A 17,788-nucleotide genomic window follows, 5' to 3' on the forward strand; every position below is an offset into this window, starting at 1 on the left:
GTTGGTAATTTTTGATATATTTGTTATGATTTGGGGCATGGCTAGTCTTGTCATATGTTTAAGTAAAGGAGGTTTGACTTGAAGATTTACTTAGTAGGTGAGGACCAGGAAGTATAGTCTAATCAGTACTACTTTGTTTCTAAACAAGAACATATGCCTCCTTTAGTGAGAGCACAAGTTTGGGCAAAGGATTCTCAGCTACGCCAAAAAAACAGGTTCAACCAAATCACATTTATAGTTTTGTGAAATAACGCCCTCTCCCCAACCCCCAGAAAGGATATTTGAAATTTTAAAATAAACAGTTGTTAATGTAGAAACTATTTAATCCATACAATGTTCTCCTATCACCTGCTTGTCTTCTTTCACATCGGAAACTTCCACAGGAAATAAAGTTCCTTTAAAATGATTTTATGAAGAAATTTAGCATACACTTATCAGAATTTGATAAACTTAACTGTAAATAGGCAGGTGTTCTGGGTAACTTAAGTCAGCACAGTTTTTCTTTTTTTATTGCGTATTCATTGTGGCATAAAGTCATTTCTCCTGGATTGAGGACATAATCAGAGCAATTACAGGATGAACGACATCTATGAGATTTCTGAGAGGAATAAAAAGCTGCACGTTTTAGTAATATAGTAGTTGCCACTTATGCAAACTTACAGTTAACAGAATAATGAGTTAAAAACCTGAATTTCTGCTCCTGTTCAAAATTTTGTATTTGGTGCATAACCTTAGGTAAATCACATCTTTTCCCATCTTCTCAGCCTTTTTGGTGGTGATTGTTTTGTGTAGATAATATGTTTGTCCTACCAAGGTTTATTCATTCAACAAACATTTATTTAGTTTTACTGGGGCCCAGGTACTGCTAGGCCCTGAGAGTAGATAAATGTCTTTTCCATAGGAAGCTCCAAGCCTGACAGATCATTGTGTTAAAGAATTAACTATCCTCGAATGGATAATAAGTGACATAAAAGTAGTGTGAGAGTGAAAAGAATGGAAGTGGCAAGTTATTGAGTCCCGGAATGAGAAAAATATCAAGGACAGTGTAGGCAACAGAATAGTGTGAGCAAGGGCACAGAGCAGGGAGTTTGTACAGTGAGCACAGAGCAGTGGTTCCTAAGCCAGGGCTCCAGGACCCCTACAGATCTGCAAAGATAAAAATGGGGATCCATGAGACTGCCAGTATTTTAAAATAACCTAATGGAAATTAAATATTTAATAGAAGGTACATTAAAAAGTCAAGTTCCTTTGCTTTGAACTAGAATTATATAAAACCTTATATAGTAATTACAGTTCTTTCAAGAAATGTTGACTATTTTGATTGGTTCTTAAGTATTTCCTCTAAAGATGGGAGAATTTATTATACACAGTGTTCATTTGGCAGGTGGAATAATTTAAGACATGGGGGAAAATATAGACTAGAGAACTTTTGAAAAGTTCACCCCATGGAAAGGGGGGAGTGTGGAGCTGGGAAGGAGAGGGGAGAGAGGGTTGGGCTGGTACAAGAGGCAGAAAAATGAGATTAGGAAAGTACACCGAAACCACATTGTGAAAGGCTTTATGTGCCACACCAAGCAGTGTGACCTTTCTTTTTCAGTGGGCACAGGGAACCTTGGAAGTTTATCAGATCTCTATTACAGAAACAAAACTGTGGGAAGAAGAGAGGGGAAAGAAACCTGAGGCAGGAAAATGTGTTAGAAAGCATTTTAAGGTGTTCTGATGAGAAATGAGAATCTTCTAGAGCAAGAGCTGTGGTAATGAAGAAGGCAAAGTTTTTTTTTTTTTTTTTTTTTTTTTGAGACGGAGTCTCGCTCTGTCGTGCAGGCTGGAGTGCAGTGGTGCAATCTCAGCTTACTGCAACCTCCGCCTCCCAGGTTCAAGTGATTCTCCTGTCTCAGCCTCTCCCAATTAGCTGGGATTACAGGTGCATGCCATCACACCCGGCTTACTTTTGTATTTTTAGTAGAGATAGGGTTTCACCATGTTGGCCGGGTTGGTCTTGAACTCCTGATCTCAGGTGATCCATCCGCCTTGGCCTCCCAAAGTGCTGGGATTACAGGCGTGAGTCACCGTGCCCGGCCAGAAAAGATTTAAGAGAAGCTTCAGAAATAGAATTAAGAGTACATGGCTGTTGTTTAAATGTAGAGGATGAGGGAGCACAAAGAGTTGATGTCTGATTTAAATGTTAGGTAATAGATGGATGGCTACCCTTTTAAGTGGCAGGAATAGGTTGTGGGAAAGAAGTTTCCTGAGCCTGTTATGGTGATAACAAGTAGATCCTGCTGAAGATGCAGAACTAGGATAGGGGAGACATGGTGAACTATAAATCCTGTACAGGTTTGGGGGCTGTCATACTCTAGATGGAGGTGAAGCTGTAGACATTGACCATCTAGGTAGAACATGTAGTACAAACAGGAAAATGCCTGCTCTATAGATAGAAAACTATAAGGATGATAGGTGAGGCCGGGCACGGTGGCTCACGCCTATAATCCCAGCACTTTAGGAGGCTGAAGCGGGCGGATCACCTGAGGTCAGGAGCTCGAGACCAGCCTGGCCAACATGGTGAACCCCCACCTCTACTAAAAAATAGAAAAATTAGCTGGGCATGGTGATGGGCACCTGTAATCCCAGCTACTTGGGAGGCTGAGGCAGGAGAATCGCTTGAACCTGGGAGGCGGAGGTTGCCATTGAGCAGAGATCGTACCATTGGGCAACAGAGCAAGACTCCATCCCAAAAAAAAAAAAAAAAAAAAAAAGAATGATAGATGAGGACCCAGGAGGGACTGGTCCTGTAGAAACCAGGAAAGAAAAATGTCCAGAATGAGGAGCTGGCCACAACGGTGGCTTTTGTGAAGACAGGCCTGATGAGGGGAGTGAATCTGGCAGTTAGGAAACCATTGAAAATCTTTCTTGAGAGTGGCTTCCAAGGATTGGATCATGGGTGAGAGTTCAGGGCTTGCTGAGGAATCATCCAAATAAATTCTTTTGTAAGCTACAGCAAAATGTAAGTGAGAGACAGAAGTCTCCAAAGTATTTACTGACAGAGATGTTCAATATGCCTTCTTCATCCACATCATAAATTTAATTTTTCTCTATGGAAATGACTAAGGTAAAACAGTGTTTGCACAACTGGTCTTATGAGACTCACCTGGGGTGCTTGTTAGGCTACATTCTCCCAGTCTCCCTCTTAGGATGAGACATGGGAACCTTTAATGGTTTTTAACAAGCACTCCAGATTATTTTTATGATCAGGTACACTTGGGTTACACTGAGATAGGTGAAATAACCATATTTTGCCTATGAAAAAATAACTCGAATAAAGCCATGAGGAGAATGAGAGGAGAGCCATGGGGATGTACACCCAGGTCTGACTTAGGCTTTGGTTCTTTCCACTGGAAAAGCTGTCTCTGCAGTTCCTTCAATTCTTGAATAAGTTAAGAGTTTTTCATCTTGATCTTGGAACCCTCAAAATAGGGCAAGTGGTCTTGGGGAGATAAATAACCTTACATTCTTCCTGTTTTGGGAGGTGTTCATTTTTCACTTTTTATCTCTGTTTATGTTTCTTCTTCTTTCTGGAGACAGCATTTCACTCTAACACTTAGGCTGGACTGCAGTGGTGCAATAACAGTTGACTGCAGCCACGACCTCCTGGGCACAAGCTATCCTCCCACCTCAGCCTCTGAGTAGCTGGGACTACAGGCATCTGCCACCATACCCGGCTAATTTTTAAAGTATTTTTGTACATTTGGAGTCTCAGTATGTTGCATAGGCTGGTCTGAAACTCCTGGCCCTCCAAGCAGTTCTCCTGCGTCAGTCTCCGTGAGTGTTGGGTTTACAAAGGAAAGCCACTGCACCTGGCTGTGTTTGTTCTAAATGCCATACCTTTTTAAAGTTCAACTTTTACTTCAGATACAGGAAGTACATGTGCTGATTTGTTACATAGTATATTACACCCAGGTAGTGAGCATAGTACCCAATGGTAGTTTTTCTTTTTTTTTTTTTGAGATGGAGTCTCGCTGTGTTGCCAGGCTGGAGTGCAGTGGCGTGATCTTGGCTCACTGCAACCTCTGCCTCCTGGGTTCAAGCGATTCCCCTGCCTTAGCCTCCTGAGTAGGTGGGACTACAGGCATGCACCACCACGCCCGGCTAATTTTTTTTTATATTTTAGTAGAGATGGGGTTTCACCACGTTGGCCAGGATGGTCTTGATCTCCTGACCTCGTGAGCCACCGCACCTGGCCCCAATGGTAGTTTTTCAACTCACCCCCTGCCAGTACTCTGCAGTGTCTATTGCTCCCATGTTTATGTCCATGTGTGCTCAATATTTAGCTTCCACTTATAAGTGAGAACATGCAGTATTTGATTTTCTGTTCCTGTGTTAATTCGCTTAGGATTGTGGCTTCCAGCTCCCTCCATGTTGCTGCAAAGGACATGATTTCATCTTTTTATGGCTGCATAGTATTCTATGGTATATATGTACCACATTTTCTTTATCCAGTTTACTGCTGATGGGCACTAGACTGATTCCGTGTCTTTGCTCTTGTGAATAGTGCACTAAATGCTGTATCTCATTGCTATCCTCTGGTCATCTCTGCATTCAGCCTGAGGACTTTGTTTTTTAGCAGTATCTGTCTACTTGATGTTTTTCTTGATCTACATTATGCCAATGAGCACCTCTTTCTTAGACTGTGATTAGGTATAGTAGCAAATCTTTATTGCTCCGGTGGTGCTTCTTAATTCCAACCACAGCAGAAGGGGTGCCTCCATTCCAGAGACATGCTTCTGGGGAGGAGCCCACAATGAATACTACAGCTGGCTTGTAATGCAAGAGAGTCTTGGTCAACTTGCAGTTTTACTTTGAATTTATATACATTGTGCGTCAAGTGATATAGAAGAGATAAAGTTGCATCTTGTATTCCTGACCAGGAGTATAACTATACATGCTTACAGTGTGCATGGTCTTTAAAGCTGATAAATACACCTAATGAATTCCTAGAACAACTGTACAAGTCATCCTTTAAACAACTATTTAGGCCGGGCAGGTGGGATCACACCTGTAATCCCAGCACTTTGGGAGGCTGAGGTGGGCGGATCACCTCAGGTCAGGAGTTCAAGACCAGCCTGGCCAACATGGTGAAACCCCGTCTCTACTAAAAAATATAAAAATTAGCCGGGTGTGATGGCGGGCACCTGTAATCCCAGCTACTTGGGAGGCTGAGGCTGGAGACTTGCTTAAACCCAGGAGGCAGAGGTTGCAGTGAGCCGAGATTGCGCCATTGCACTCCAGCCTGGGCGACAAGAGCGCAACTCTGTCTCAAAAAATAAATAAATAAAAACAAATAAATAATTTATGGAGAGTCTGCTCTGTAGCTGGAGGTGTATGTTCCAGGCAGAAGGAACGGTAGATGCAAAGGCCCTAAGCAAAAATTTTGCATGATGTATTTGAAGAGTTGAGGGGGTCTGTCTATGGATATGCAAACTCTGAAAAGCCTGTTAGACAGTCTAAATCAGGTAGGTGGTTAGATATGTATGTCTGCAGTTCAGGGGAGAGGCCTGAAACCAGATATAAATTTGAGAGTTGCCAGGATATAGATGGTATTTAAAGCTATGAGACTGGATGAGATCACCAAAAAAATTACATGTAGGTAGAGACTATTTTAAGAGATAGGAAAGATAAGAAGGAACCAGAAAATGAAACTGAGAGAGAATAGCATAGAACTGAGTCCAAAAAAAAAGAGTGTGGTGACCTGGAAGCCATATAGAGTGTGTTTCATGGAGGGCAGAAATGGCTGGTCAGGTGCTGCTGGGTGGTCAAGTGAAGCAAGACCTGACCACGGGATTTATCAGTGTGGAGGTCATTCTTGACTCTGACAAGAACCAGTTTAGTGAGGTGGTAGGGGCGAGAACTTGATTAGAAATAGTTCAATATAGAAGGAGAGGAAGAGATTAGGAGACAGTATATAACAACTCTTTCAAGGAGTTTTGTTGCAGAGGGGCAAGAAGTAGATTGGATGCTTGAGGAGGAGAAGGATTCATTTTGTTTGATCTGGTTTGGTTTTTAAGTTGGGGAAAATAGTATCAGGTTTGAATGCTGCTATAACAAAATACTGTAGACTGGGTGGTTTATAGACAACAGACCTTTATTTCTCATAGTTCTAGAGGCTGGGAAGTTCAAGATCAAGGTGCTGGCAGATTCAGTATCTGGTGAAGACTGATTCTTCACAGAAGCACTCCTAATGGTGGAAGGGGCAAGGGCATCTCTGGGGCTGCTTTTATAAAGGCATTAATATCATAAGTGAGGACCCCACCTTCATGAACTAATCACCTCCCAAAGCCCCACCTCCTGGTATGATCACCTTGGGGATTAGGTTTCAACTTATGAATTTTTTGGTGGGGACACAAAAGTTCAGTTTATAGCAAATGCTGATGGGAATATTCTAGTAGAGAGGGAATGACTGATGGTGTGGGAGTGACAGAAGACATTTGCAGGAGCAAGACCTCACGAATGCGTAACGGGGAGCTCTGTTGCTTAAGTGGAGGTGATGGTGGTAGATGGGAGTGTGGACAGTTCACTTGCACTAACAGGAGGGAAGGTGGAACCCATGGTCCAGGTACTGTTGCATAGATAGAGGTGGTAGGGGGAAACAAGCTGATTTCTCCTGTTTTTCCCTATGAAATAGGAAGCACAGTCACCAAGATGTGTGAGCTTGAAAGAGCTGGCATCAGAAGTTTGAGGAGCAGGGAGACATGAATGGCTAACATGGTTCAGTGGCATAATGGATAGACTAGGGAAGGGTGTTATGATTGTTGAGCATTGTTAGTAGCCTTTTTGAGGTTGGTGGTCGTTAATTAAAGTGAGGATAGTCAACATGGTATGTTTCTCTTCAGATACGTTCAACTGCACAGATGTAGGAGTGAGAAAGGGGAGAAGATTGACTTTAACCAGTTCTTCCAGAGTGTGACATGCGATATTGAAAACCCAAAGAATTGAGGCAGAAGTATGTTAAATATGTTAGGTGGTGACAGTAAACCAGCAGCTGAAATCCTCCAGGATGGGGCTAGTTACCTAAGGGTCAATTAGATGTCTACTAGGAGGGGTAAGGGACAAAACAGTCTGATCCTGAGGATTTTCAGAGAGGAGAGGAAAAAAGTGGTCTGGAAATGGCAATGAGATACATGGAGTCCACTTACCCCATTCTGAGCAAGGGTTATGGGAGAAAAAAATTATCTGTGCTTCTGTAGGGAAGCGATGTCCTCAGGGAAAGCCTGGTTTCTATGAGAGCAAAAAGATAAGTGAACGACCAGGGAAGACAGTGTTTCAGGGGAAGGGCTTTTAGGAGGTATGTAGGTAGAAGAGGACATACCAGGGGACATTGTGTTCCTTATGGGAATTAGAGTGTGGAATGAAGGGTGACCTATGAGTCAGGGGCTTTTCATAAGTTACATAAACAGATAAAGGGCATATTGAAATTGTCTTGGTCCAAAGACAGTGGTGGCAAGAGTGGTAGAAGGCCCCCTCTTTCTACGAATAGAGGCCTGGACATGGGCTGGTTTTCTTTTGAGTATGTGGGATAAGTGCCCAATATCTTAGATATCTGTTAATTTTAAAAATATTTTTAATATTTACAGGTCATTAGTAATTATCAGCACTTTAGATGGGAGAATTGCTGCCTTGGATCCTGAAAATCATGGTAAAAAGCAGTGGGATTTGGATGTGGGATCCGGTTCCTTGGTGTCATCCAGCCTTAGCAAACCAGAGGTAAGAATTTTCTGTTAACTGTTGACTGGAAAACTTAATTCTAATGAGTAATTGCTGATATTAAGAAGTTAGGGGCCCTATTGCCCAGGTTTGAGGCCTGTCTGCCTCTTACAGGTTGTGTCCCTTTAGGGCAATTACTTAACTTTTCTATTCCTCAGTTCCCCTCTTGTGAAATGAGATGGATAATAACATCTTCTTAGGATTACTTGGGGCATTAAGCGAGTTAATCCTATAAGTGAGCAGCTGAGGATACTATCTGCCATATCAGCAAAGCACATTATCTGAGCTATAAATGATTGTTTATTATCATCACAAGGTCTCTAGGAATAATAAGATAAATATAAATAAAAACTTTATTGAATTTTACTAGTTAGAAATCTGTGCTGCAAAATCCCATAAATTATTATTCCCTAATTATAAGCAGAATTCATCTGAAATTTTTTTGTAATGTAATTCCAGGCAAATTTGATTATTTGCAGAAAAAGTGTACTTAATAATTTGGAGCTCTAGAATAGTAGAGGGGAAAGAGCATAGATTCAAAGAGACCTCACTTCCAAAATTACTCTGTCACATGACTTCAAGCCCCTCAGAGCTTTAGTTGTTCTCATCAATAAAGTGAGGACACAGCCTGCCCGCATGGGGTACAGATGGGGGAGATTAAATAAGAGAAGCTGATTTTCCTCACCTTTAGTTTCAATTCTGATGGATTAAGTCTCTCTCCTTTTCTGGAGCTTTAGTCTGTTGTTTAAATTACTTAAAAATAAGTCCATCTTTTGAATGGTGACTACTAACATTGAAGCAGTCACCTCTGTTTTCCAGAATGCCCGTGGCCTTCTTTTATATCGAGTTGTTCTTGTAGGACACTCCCTAGGGTAGTCTTTTTTCTCTTTTGTCATCAATCTTTTTCTTTAAAAAGCTTCCTAGCTGATATTAAGTATGGAAAAGACAAATTCTTACATGAGGGGTTTGAGAATGACCTGAATATTGGTGACCAAACTTTCCAATGGGAAACTGCTACCAGTGACCCATCTATAATAACAGACTTTCCTGTGCTTTCCAGTAAACCCAGCCCAAATCTTTTCTGGTGCACCCAAACTGATATTTAAGGAAACAACACTGCCAAATTTCCACATTTGCTGTGTGCTAAACCCTGAGTAGACTTTATAAGTGGCTACTGTTTCTCAGTATACTGAAAATATATTTTGAGAATAGAGAACTTCTATTGTATTATGAATTATTAATACAAATAGCAATTTGATTGTAAATTACATTAAGTTTATAATTGAGTATGGTATTCAAGTGAATTACTACTTAAGATAAACTTGTTTATTTTTCTTCTGCTGGGATTATGCTTGGGTATGCATGTTTTACTTTATTTTTAAACTAGACATAAGAGATGATCAGCAAAATGAGAAGATTGTAAGCTGCTTACATCTGAGGTAATATCACAGTGTGTTGTAGTGGTTCAAAGCATGTGTGTGTTTGCAAACTGAAATATATATAGGTACAAAAAGATAAGTTGCATGCTATGGCAAAGTAGAATGCAAATAGTTGTAATAACCTGAGTGCTAGTAAGTGTGTTTGAGTTATAAGCAGCTAGTTGTATTTGAAGGTTTTCTTACACATAGCCGTTATATTAGCTGTTTTTAAAACTACAGTTCAACATTCTTACTATCTTTAGTTCGCACCATTTTCTGTGGTTTATTAGGGCTCCCTTGTTTTCAGTGTCCTCTCTCACACCCACCCACCCCCAATCCTAGATCTTTTGGATAAAATTTTTGCTTTGAAATGTTGAATCGTAGGCCGGGCGTGGTGACTCATGCCTGTAATCCCAGCACTTTGGGAGGCTGAGGCGGGCGGATCACAAGGTCAGGAGTTTGAGACCAGCCTGGCCAACATAGTAAAACCCCATCTAAATACAAAAAATTAGCAAGGTGTGGTGGCAGGCCCCTGTAATCCTAGCTACTCGGGAGGCTGAGGCAGGAAAATCACTTGAACCTGGGAGGCGGAGGTTGCAGCGAGCCAAGATCGTGCCACTGTGCACCAGCCCAGGCGACAGTGCAAGACTCCCATCTCAAACAACAACAACAAAAGAAATGTTGAATCGAAAGCCTTTTCAGAAAGCTCACTGGTCGCTTTTCATGCAGGAAAAGAATCCTGATACCTCTTTGCATTATCTAGATTTTCATTTTCTACTTCATAGAAAAAAAAAAAAAAGAAAATCTGAAGGTATTGAAACAGCTGTGATAACGTGATAGATTAACTAGATTTTACTGCTGCCCAAATTCTTGGGACCATTTCTTGAGAGTGGATGTTTAATATGTAGAGATACTGATGATGTAACGTTGTTCCCAGCATTGTAACATATACTCGATGCTCCTTACACAGTGTAATCCTCATAGTAACCCTTCTGAGGTTGATAAGTTGGTCCCATTTTGTAAAGAGGAAATTGCAGCTCAAATAAATTTGCTTGAGGTTGCTGACTGGCTATATATATGATGAGGTTGGAACTGAGCCCGAGATTGCCTGACTGTACTCCATTCTGCCTGCTCTGAAGCCCTTTTGCCAGCTTGTATATACCTCCCTTTCTTTACAAGCTCAGGCTCTTCATAGACTACAGTGGTTCTGAGACTGTTTGGTGTCAGGACCTGTTTATACTCTAAAAAATTATTGAGGGCTCTAAAGAGCTTTTTATCAGGCTGGAGTGCAATGGTGTGATCATATCTCTCTGCAGCCTTGAATCCTGGGCTCAAGCAATCCTCCTGCCTCAGCCTCCTGAGTAGCTGGGACTACAGACATGCACCACCTTGCCCAGCTAACTTTTTTTTTTGTGGAGACAGAGTCTCGATATTGCCTAGGCTGGTCTTGAACCCCTGGGCTCAAGTGATCTTCCCACCTTGGCCTCTCAAAGTGCTGGGATTACAGGCATAAGCCACCACGACCAGCCTAAAACAAATGTTTAAAAAACATGTATTTTATTAAAGAAATAACAATAAACCCACTCCACAATAACGTAACATTTTTATGAATAATAACTATATTCTTTAATACAAAAAATTTAATGAGAAAAGTAGCATTTTACATTTTTACAAGTCTCTTAAATTTCTGGTTTAATAGAAAACAGTTGTATCCGCGTCTGCCTTAAATATATTGCATTGTTGTTTTGATTTAACTACATAAAGAAGAAAATCCAGCCACATACAAATGTAGTTGGAAAAGGGAGGAATATTCTAGTAGCCTTTTCAAATAATTGAGGCCATTCTTTTTTAATAATCTGCCAAAACAAGTGGAAGTTTTTTAAAGGTTAGTTGCAGTGTGGAATCAGAAACCATATCAATGAACATTTTATACTCTGAACACTAACATCCATTGGTCTGTCTTGCCTTTTACTCATGCATGATTTTATAACTTAGAAAATACTGAGTTACATAGATCTTTTAAATGTTGGCATATTTCCTTATAGAATATTTTTTAAAAAAACAAATTTGTTGCTGTTACCACTGATCTCATCAGAAAAGTCTGTAAGTACTGGGAAGCTGTGAAGCGCAAATTGGCAGATCCAAGTTGTTTTGTTTTGTTTTGTTTTTTGTCTTTTAGAGACAGGGTCTCACTCTGTTGCCCAGGCTGGAGTGCAGTGGCGTGATCATAGCTCACAGTAGCCTCCACCTCCTGGGCTCAAGCAGTCCTTCCACCTCAGCCTCCTAAGTAGCTAAGACTATAGGCGCTTGCCACCAAGCTCAGCTACCTTTTTTTTTCTTTTTTTTTTTTTTTGTAGAGATGGAGTTTTCTTATTTTGCCCAGGCTGATCTCGAACTGCTGGGCTCAAGCTATCCTCCTGCCTCAGCCTCCCAAAGTGCTGGAATTACAGGCATGAGCCACCATGCCTGGCCCAAGTTTTCCAGTATTCTAGAATTCACTTAAAAACATAAATTTTATCACAAATACCGTCAGATGTGTTCTTTGAAGTAAAAAGTTCACTTTGTTCATTTTTTAGAAAATGTCTACCAAATACCCAGTTGACTTTTGAGTAAAATTGGAGCTCAATGAACAAAGCTGCTAGTTCAGCTCACAACTCAGTTCCAGAAGTGCTTTTCCTCAAGACATGCTTTAGCATGTGGAGAAAGGCTTGTTACATACTTCCTAATTAGTCATGCAGAATAATAAAAAGATGTGTTACTCAGGGTCAAGATTTAATGAAATCAGTCATTTTTATTGCTTCATCAAGAACATTTGTAAGTGGAACTGTCTCTGTTTTTTTTCTTTAGTTCAGGTGTATGACAGTGAAGAATACCATTGTATTCTTAGTTTGGTTCCTGAATTGTGCCAAGGCACCGGCAGTTTTAGTCAGCATTGCTTTTATACCTTCAGGGCAAATAGCAACCCAGTGAAAAGGCAAATCACACCTTGTTTGAAAACTGTGTGCTGTTTTGCACCCCTGAAAGAGTCCACAAACCATACTTTGAAAATTACTTAATTGGTATATGATAGAAATATAAGAATATTTGTGAAATTATAAACATATTAGCAAGGAGAGAAGACTGTATTGTGAGCATGAGTCATCTGTTATTCAGCAAGGTGTGTGCTGCTCAGCATCTAGAAGTTATGTTCAAAAGTTGAACATTTGTCCAGTTCAGATTTAGAAAAAAAAAAAGTTGGACAAAACACCACAAAAGGATCATCAAGGCCGGGCGCGGTGGCTCACACCTGTAATCCCAGCACTTTGGGAAGCCAAGGCAGGTGGATTGCTTGAAGTCAAGAGTTCTAGACCAGCCTGGGCAACATGGCAAAACCCCATCTCTACAAAAAATACAAAATACAAAAAAAAAAAAAATACAAAAATTAGCCAGGTGTGGTGACATGCACCTGTAGTTCCAGCTACTCGGGAGGCTGAGGTGGGAGGATTGCTTGGGCCTGGGAGACGGAGGTTGCGGTGAGTCAGGTCACACCACTGCACTCCAGCCTGGGTGACAGAGTGAGACCCTGTCTCAAAAAAAAAAAAAAAAAGAAATCAAAAACTGCCATTTGAAATGCTGTGAACTGGATGCATAGAGTAATACTACCTTCAAAATGCATCTGGTGCAGTGTTTTCTTAAGGTCCTTAACCTTCATAATAGTTAACTTTTTAAAAAGTAGTTAACTTCCTCTCTCAGAAACCCAGTGTGTTTGGTTGTAAAGGCTGGTGTAGGGAAGAGGGCCAGTTGTAGCAGGCAGAAAGAGCTGGCATGGATATATAGCAGGTGTCACCTCCCAGGTAACAATAAATAGGTTCATGGCTTCCTGTGGGGACTCCTGTGTTAGAATGTCAGTTTCTCCAAGCTTTCATCAAGAATGGTATGAAAGTTGGGCACAGTGGCACGTGCCTCCTGAGTAGTCGTCCCAGCTACTCAGGAGGCTGGGCCCAGTTGAGCCCAGGAGTTTGAGGCCAGCCTGGGCCACATAGCACAACCCTGTCTTATGACGAGGAAACAGATTTAACTCAGAAGACCAGAGAAGATGTATTCTCTGCAACTATCAAAGTTACTTATTAATCTGAGAAGCTGAAGGATAAAGGATTTGATAGACTGTATAATAATTTTTAAGTTATTGATAAAGGAATTGATTATGGATCACATGTACTTTTGCTGGAATAGTAAAGCCACACAGGAACTTTTTAGACTGTGTGGTATTGTGGAGGAGGGACTAGGATTCAGGAGCTTCAGTTTTAGTCTTAATTCTTCCATTAACTTACTGTGTGAACTGGCTAAATTATTTCATCAGTAGAGCTTTAATTTCCTTCTCTGTAAAGTTATAGAATTGGACTACATCTCTAAAGATAATCTAACTTCATGCATCAGGTACAGTCACATACATGAAACACCCAAGTAAATTATCTGGAGAAATTTTTGAACTTTCCCTTTTACTACATGTAAGGATTCTTCTGAAAATGAAGAACAAATTCACTAGGAATTACCATTAGGTACATACTTGCCTCCTGGCTTGCTCTGATGTTCTTAACCTTTTCTGATCCAAAAGGCTTACAAAATAGTGTATTTTGTTGTTTTAGTGGGATTTTGATTATGTCAATGGAAAAAATAAGCTCCTGGAAGATAAGGGAAATTGACAGTTCCACTAAGAACAGATGTTTTAAATTATATTTAGAATGAATTGTATGAATTGTGTACCTTGGGACACACATCTCATTTGCCACTATCTCCTGAAAAGAGTGTGGATACATAACCAAGCTAAAACCATTAAGGTGCATGTTTGTGTGTCTTAGAATAAATAATGCACCTAAAGTTCACTCTATTAGCTTTAACAGATGTGCTTAGGTTCTAAACATAATATTTTTGCCAGTTAATAGTAGCTAAGAATTTTGTTTTTAATTTTCAGATGTGAAATCTGATTTGCTTTCCTCTAGTAGTTTATATTCAGATTCAACCTTGAAAAAAGCACTAAGGAAATTTGTCTGTGATTCCTCACTGATTGTCTTAAAATTTTGTTTTGTAACACATGAGCATCGTTTTTTCTTTAGGATCTCTGGGCTACATTTGGAACACTTCACCAAATCTAAGTAGATTGAACAATCTACTTCTTTATGTCTTGGAACTCATTTTTAAATAGGAAGACCTTCCTTATTGTTATTCAGAATGCATATTGTAATTGTGTATATATAACTAACTTGTACTTAGATGAATACCTTTATCTTTATTTAGAGATACCATATTTGTTTTCTGTTTTGGTTTTCTGTTAAATATGCCCTTTTTTTCCTCTTAAGAAGAACAAACAACTCTATCGTCTAAACTTAGATAAGGTTTGGGGTTTTGCTTTATTTTAGGCATGTTTCTCCCCAAGGGACACCGCCTTTCTGTTTCAGACAGGTGCAGAAACAGACAGCTCTGATGCTGGTGCTCTCCAGCCTCCTCCCCATATCAGACTGCATTCCACTAATATAAGGGCTTTGAAAAGTGGGACTGCCTTTGAAAAGGGTACAGCTTTACTGGTTACTGATTTGTTTAGAAAGAGTCTATTAGTAGACCCTTTTAAGTATTTATTAAAAGAGGATCTGTAATCTCTTTTAAAGCTTCTCTTACTTTTACTGAAAGCTGTCCAAGTTGTTTTGCAGTTTTTCATTTGCACGCAAACTAGCACATTTTGAGTCTGTGTCATCTACGATGGCAGTTTATTTTGAAGCATAGCTGTCAATCATGTAGCAAGCCAATATTTAAATAATTGCCTGGGTTAATTGCTTTTCTTTTAATTATAGAAATGAAACAGTGCTTTAATTTAATTTTGTTATATTAATCCCTTAGCATGGCTGAAAGCAGTGCTGTGAACTAAGCTAATTTATCCCAGCATTGCATGTCACCAAAGGAAAAACTGATTTGGCCCGGTTTTTTTATTTTTTATTTTTTTTTAGGAAATTGACTCTTCATGTACATTGTTTATGTCATGAATATATATTAATCTAGGTGAAGGCAGAGATAGTTATTAAAATCAGTGTTCTTTTATCATGACTGTGAGAAGTATGCTTAAAAAGCTAGTCTGGTAGTTTTCCTTGAGGCATTTTGTTTTGTAGGTTGATTAAATTAGTGAAAAAAAGAATTAAACAATTGTTATCAACTTGATATTTCTCTGCTCTTGAGTACTAATTTACATTTTTTAAGATAAATACCAAATCATTGCAGAGGTTTTTCTCAACATTTAAGCATATAGCATATCACTTGGGATGCAATCTGACTAATACCCGGATCTGCTGAACAATCTCATTACCCCTCCCGTTAGGGCATCATCATCTAATGGTGATGCCCCTTCCCTTGTCTTTCAGGTATGACTCCTGGAGACCCTTTACTTTTATCAAACAGTCTTCCTTTTACTTTCCCCAATGTTTCCAGGGAAGTAAAAATATATATTTCCATAATACAACAATGTTGAAGCATCTCTTTTTTTTTTAAGTCACAAATAGTCAATTCTGATATCTAGTAGTGTAGTCAGTTGCTCATTTTGGTTAATTAAGATTTACTGTTTATGTTCCATTCAAGTGTATCATTTTTGAAGAATTAAAATATACAGACATATACTTGTTAATTTTGCTTTAGCATTGATTGTCTTTATTGATTAATAAAGTACTTTCAATCCATTAGAGTTCTTATGTTACAATCAAAGAATTTTAGGCTTGATAGAGCTTTCTGATAAATCAAAAACTGCAGCAGTTTGATATATTCTACACTGAATTAATCTTTATTTGGTTTTGAGGCCTTGTTTTTAAACAGATGTGAATCCATGTTTGGGAAAGAAATAACTGACCTTGCATAATTAAGCTTTCTGTCTGCTTCCCCCTTTAATTTACTTCTGGAGCAGGTATTCTCTAGAATTCAAAAAGCTTTTGTTATTTTTGAAATTTTGTATTCATGAATAATAGTTCTCTCCTGAAGTTTCCAATAGAGAATAAAATAAAGCTCACAATGAATTATAGGTAGTCACATGAGCTAGACTGAGTTTATATTTTTGCTTTTAACTTTTTTCTTTCATAAGTATACATGTATATATACACATAAACACATACAAATTACCTTAGAAGTTCAAAGTAAGCAGCCCTGGATCATAAACTTTTGTTTGAGTAGCACTTTATAGTTTGTAAAGTGATATCTATTCTTAGTCATTTACATAGCCCTGTGAAGTAAATATTCTTATTAACCCCAATTTTTTGCATGATAAAATTGGGGATCAAAAAGGTTCAGAGATTTATCTGATATAGTAAAGGTGAGACTCAACCCGAGATCTTTGTACTTACATCTTTCCCTCTTTCCAACATTTAATGCTTTTTAAAATACCTTAATGCTTACCAATTTATTTGTATTTTCTCTACTAATAATTCTTCATGTGCTTTATGGAAATTAATTACTCAAAGACATCTTGCGTAGAGCATACTTAGCACGTAGCTCAGCACATTTTGAGCATCTAAACTGCTTCTAGGACAACCCTAGTGGGATAGTCACAGGCACCAAAACTTAACACATCCAAAACTGAATTCAGCATTGCGGGATTGCAGGAGGGAGGCGTGCAGAATTGTGCACTGCCCAGGACAGATGTGATTCCTGCCTTTCTAGAACTTATAAGGTACTGTGTGGAGCCAGCTAGGGAGGCAAATATGAAATAATTATAGTACAAATAATGCAACTGAGTGTGGTAACTGGCACAAGGCAGGATAGAGCACAAAGAAAGACTCTAACAAGCATAAGTGCTTACCTAGCCTGATGGTCAAAGAAGGCCTCTCTTGTATGATCAGGAGTTACTGAGGCAAGAGATGGATAGAGAGGAGGCGGAGGATTATGCTGGGAGAGGAAATAGCCTATCTCAAGGCCTTAAGGCGACAGTTACCATGGCATGTTCGGGGAACTGAGAGAAGTTGAGGATGGCAACAGGAATGAGGGTTGGGAGAGAGTAGCCGAAATGAGCCCATTGAGGTAGGCCAGGATCAGGTTATGCAGGGTCTAGTAAGCTATGTTAGACATTTCAGATTTTATCCTGAGCCATGAGAAACCATTGAAGGTTTAAGTGGAAGAGATCACTCTGACTGTGGAAAATGGACTGAAACAACAGCAGAAATTGGGAGACTATTTCTAGTCTCCCACACTAGTTAAGAGACTGCATGGTAGTCATCCAGATGGGGATGATAGACTGGATGGAGACAGTGGAAATGAGTGAAGTAAAGTGACGGATTCAAAAGACGTTTAACGAGGAAGATAAAATTACAAGACCAAAGGAGGATTTAGTAGTAAATTAAGAACAGGTATAGAAAGGAAGAACATGCGTTGTTTAGATATGAGTTGGGAGAGACCATGAGAGCTCTCCAAGCAGAGATGCTAAAGAAGGCATTTGACTTTATGGGTCTTGTGCTGACAGAGGAAAAGTCTGGGCTGAAGTTAAAATTAGAATTGCTTGTGTCATGGGAACTGAGAAGATCAATCACCTTGAAAGAAAGTAGGGTGAGAAGACCTATGACCAAAGCTTTGAAGTCCAACATTTTAAAATTGAGAGAGACTGATAAGTT

At 39.5% G+C, this 17,788-nt stretch overlaps 1 protein-coding gene across 1 annotated transcript in view; it reads left to right on the forward strand.

Moving 5' to 3' along the window:
- Positions 1-17,788, forward strand: part of EIF2AK3 (eukaryotic translation initiation factor 2 alpha kinase 3) — a 70,581-nt gene that overhangs the window by 5,850 nt on the left and 46,943 nt on the right. Inside the window, exon 2 of the mRNA XM_004031375.5 lies at positions 7,629-7,758. Within this exon, the coding sequence (XP_004031423.3) occupies positions 7,629-7,758 (130 nt within the window). The remainder of the gene's footprint in view (positions 1-7,628; positions 7,759-17,788) is intronic.

The sequence above is a fragment of the Gorilla gorilla genome, chromosome 12 (assembly GCF_029281585.2).
Source record: "Gorilla gorilla gorilla isolate KB3781 chromosome 12, NHGRI_mGorGor1-v2.1_pri, whole genome shotgun sequence".
NCBI classification, from domain to species: Eukaryota; Metazoa; Chordata; class Mammalia; order Primates; family Hominidae; genus Gorilla; species Gorilla gorilla.